Source organism: Impatiens glandulifera, chromosome 1 (genome assembly GCF_907164915.1).
Source record: "Impatiens glandulifera chromosome 1, dImpGla2.1, whole genome shotgun sequence".
Taxonomy (NCBI): Eukaryota; Viridiplantae; Streptophyta; class Magnoliopsida; order Ericales; family Balsaminaceae; genus Impatiens; species Impatiens glandulifera.
Window position 1 is genome coordinate 22,719,270 of NC_061862.1, and position 3,537 is coordinate 22,722,806.

Sequence of the window (3,537 nt, forward strand, 5' to 3'; positions counted from 1 at the left end):
CTTCTAATTTTTTCTCTAATTCATCCACCGTGCCTTTTTTCCCACTGTGGCAGCTAGGTGGAGCGTCGCTGAGCTCGCCGTCCCGTCATTCCTCGTACCAATAGATTAAATTTATTAGACTAAATCTAGTTAGAAAACATTCTTTTACTTTATTTATATATCAGAATTTAGATAAAAACATAAATAAAATTTTGAATATTACCTTTAATTAAGTTTTATTTACAAACAAAAAAATCTGAATTAAGACACCTCAAGAATAATAAGAGAATTGAGGGAGGATTGTTAAATAAATTAATAATATCTTGAAATTAAAAAGAGTATAATTAGTGATCAAAGTATCCATTATAGAGGTTTGTCCTCCACTTTTTTGCCTCCCATTATTATTATTATTGGTATATGCTCTATTGATTCTGCAATACAATTAATTTAAAATTTTGGTTTGAAAAAATCTGAACTTTTTTATATTTTTCACCAGACAGTTACAATCACGGTCCGAACCCACTTAAATTTGGGTATTTTTCTAGGGAATCAAACTCGAGAATTTTTCAACTTTTTCAAGAATGAATGATATGACCTTGTTTGATTATTGTTTAAAGATTAATAATGGAAAAGAAACATATACAATGTATGAAAGGATTAATGATGCTATAAAGATATCTTGTTAATAATGCGAATTAATGTGGTTAATATTCCATACCAAATGCAGAAACACCACCAAAACAAGTGATCAAACATTATTGTTTCTTCCCCTTAATAATAATAAACAATGTTTCCTTAGGACAGGACACAGGAGATGACAAAACATTTGAAATTGTTTCTTTCTTCTTGTTGTTTGTTGCTCATAACCTGCAGAAATTAGTTGCTGGATTAATTATTACATGAGGAGTGAATGCCTTGTTTATCTCTTCCCAATCCATGTTCCATAATGAGTCCCATTCCCACATAGGAGCCACAGTCATCAGATCAGTACTAATGATCAAGTTCTTGTTGCTGCTGCAGCCGCTTATGTTATCGTTTTCCATGGAACACTCTGTTTCAGTCTGTTGTATGCTCTTCGAATATGAAGAGGTAGCACGCTTCCTTTCCTGTGCTTTCTTCCTCGTATGAGTCCTCCAGTAATTTTTTATCTCGTTATCAGTTCGACCCGGCAGATTACTAGCAATTCTTGACCACCTGCAATCATTATAGGAAATTAGTACATAATTCATTAATTATACAAGCTTATTAATCAGATGATGACCTATTTCCCCATTTGGAGTGAAGTTGAAGAACAAGGAGCTGTTCTTGGGGAGTCATCTTGCCACCCTTAAGACCAGGGTGTAGATAATTAATCCAACGCAATCTGCAGCTCTTTCCACTTCTTTTCAAACCTATATATGCAACATGACTAAGCTCTGATCGATCCATATATATATATTATATATACTAGCTAATTCAATGTCCAAAAATATTAACTAAGCCTATATATATAGTACCTATTAGGTTTACATGTCTCCCTCCACCTTCAAACCTGAAACTTTAGCTATGAAGTCCCATCTGCGATCCCCAAACAACTTCACATACATAGCTAGTTTAACATCTTCATCTTCATTCCATGGACCCTTTCTAATTTCCTCACCATTCCCCATTTTTCTCTTCCTTTTCCTTTTCTCCAAAGATAAGGGATTCCACTTACTTATAAGTATTAGTGCTAGCTGGTGCAACTTGCAAGAGGATTGTGCTCAAGCCTCTATTATATATATACAAGTGATGGAACAGTTTCATCTATTTTTTTACTTTTTTTTTTTATCTAAAATCATCAAGATTTAACCATAGCCGTCCATGTGGTCCGTCCCATGCCATGCTGCTTGTTTATTTTTATAATCATGATTGTGATGTAAGGCCATTATCTACAAATGATCTTAATTATAGATTATACCGGAGAATTTATATTAAAGACTAAGATAATTCAGTGGTAAGAGTTCTCTTAAGAGATCAATAATTCACGGATTCAATTTCATCTTAAAACGTTTTAAGGCCTTCAAATTCACACCAACTTTAGTTTCAGGGTTAATTTGTTTGGATAAGAGGCCAGAGGACTTGTTTGATTTAAAATCATCTATCCCCTCTAGTTTTTCAGTTAAATTCAGCATTTTTGCATGCTACAATAGATAAGTGATAAGAAGAAATATTTCTTTTATGAAAAGATTACTCTTCATATATATGTCATCAAGTTCGGCTAGGATGTTACACATTTTGTCATATTATTAATACTTTGTTTATTATAATAATAAGCAAAAATGGTGAGTGCTTGAAATCTAGATCAGGGAGTGACATCACATCATGTATGTATGGTGGCTAAACATCATATCTAGTTGCACTAAACAAGGAATAAAATGGGATTAAATAAAAAAAAATCTAAAGGGCTCATTTATGTGACAAATACTAGTGGTGGGCCGTTGTTGAATTTCCAATTAATACAAACAATACATTGTAAAAAATATTTCCAATTAAATAAATAATTGATATAATAAAGATGCCTTTTATTAGGAACACTTGCTTAGATTGAAAGAAAAATAAATTGGTCATTTAAATACATGAATACCAAATCTAACACAAATTAAGATTCGAGCTATATTGAAATAACCATAACCAAAATCAATAAGAATAAACAAATAATAATGCCAAGTTTTCCAATATATTAATTAGTGTTCTACTTAGGGGCGGAGCCATGCATGGCTAGGGTGGGCTCCAGTCCCACCTAAATTAAAATCTTAAAATCAAACATTTTATATTTGTATTTGATATATGACCTTTAGCCCAGTTGACTATGTAACTAAACTGTGATCAAGCCCTGTCTCATATAATAATATTATTTATTTTAAAATAATAATTATATATTATTTTTTATTTATTTCAATATAATTAATAATACAAATTATTTATAAGGATAAAATATAAAAATTAAAATAATAATAGTGTTTTATATTTCTTAATTTTAAACTATTTCAAAAACTTATAAGAAAATAAAAATTAATATTAATAAACAAGTTAAAATAGTTACATTTGTTTGATTCGGTATTTAAATAAAGAATTTGATATCCCTGTTCAAGAACCTAACAAATCTCCTAGAATTGATGTTGATGTAAGTTCTCTTAAACTTAATCTATCATTACGTATTCCGATATGGAAATATCCTTTTAATCAAAGGGATGAAATTAGACGAGTTTATATCAAGATGGGGTCATATCAACCTATTAAGGATGAGTACCCGCCAACCAAATTTAGAAATCAAAATCGACGATTCCAAAATCATTGGTTTAAGAAATTTACTTAGTTAGAAAATACTCTCCTTTGAAAGATGCTGCTTTTTGTTTCCCATGTTTCTTATTTGAACATAAGCAACCCCAAAAACCTACATTTACAATAGATGGATTCAAATATTGAAAACGAGTTAATGATGAGGATAGATGCTCTTTTGTTATGCATATAAGATGTAATATTTCACTACATAATAGGGTAGTTGAATATCTTGATAATCTAATGAATATCTTTGTC

At 30.6% G+C, this 3,537-nt stretch overlaps 1 protein-coding gene across 1 annotated transcript; it reads right to left on the reverse strand.

Moving 5' to 3' along the window:
- Positions 1–568: 568 nt before the first annotated feature.
- On the reverse strand, positions 569–1,692 carry LOC124921549 (transcription factor MYB48-like). The gene is made up of 3 exons (XM_047462222.1): positions 1,476–1,692; positions 1,241–1,370; positions 569–1,173 (listed from the first exon to the last, which is right to left on the reverse strand). Exons 2-3 carry the CDS (start codon positions 1,294–1,296, stop codon positions 840–842), a joined length of 390 nt encoding a protein of 129 aa, XP_047318178.1. The 5' UTR covers positions 1,297–1,370; positions 1,476–1,692; the 3' UTR covers positions 569–839.
- Between the last annotated feature and the right edge of the window lie 1,845 nt (positions 1,693–3,537).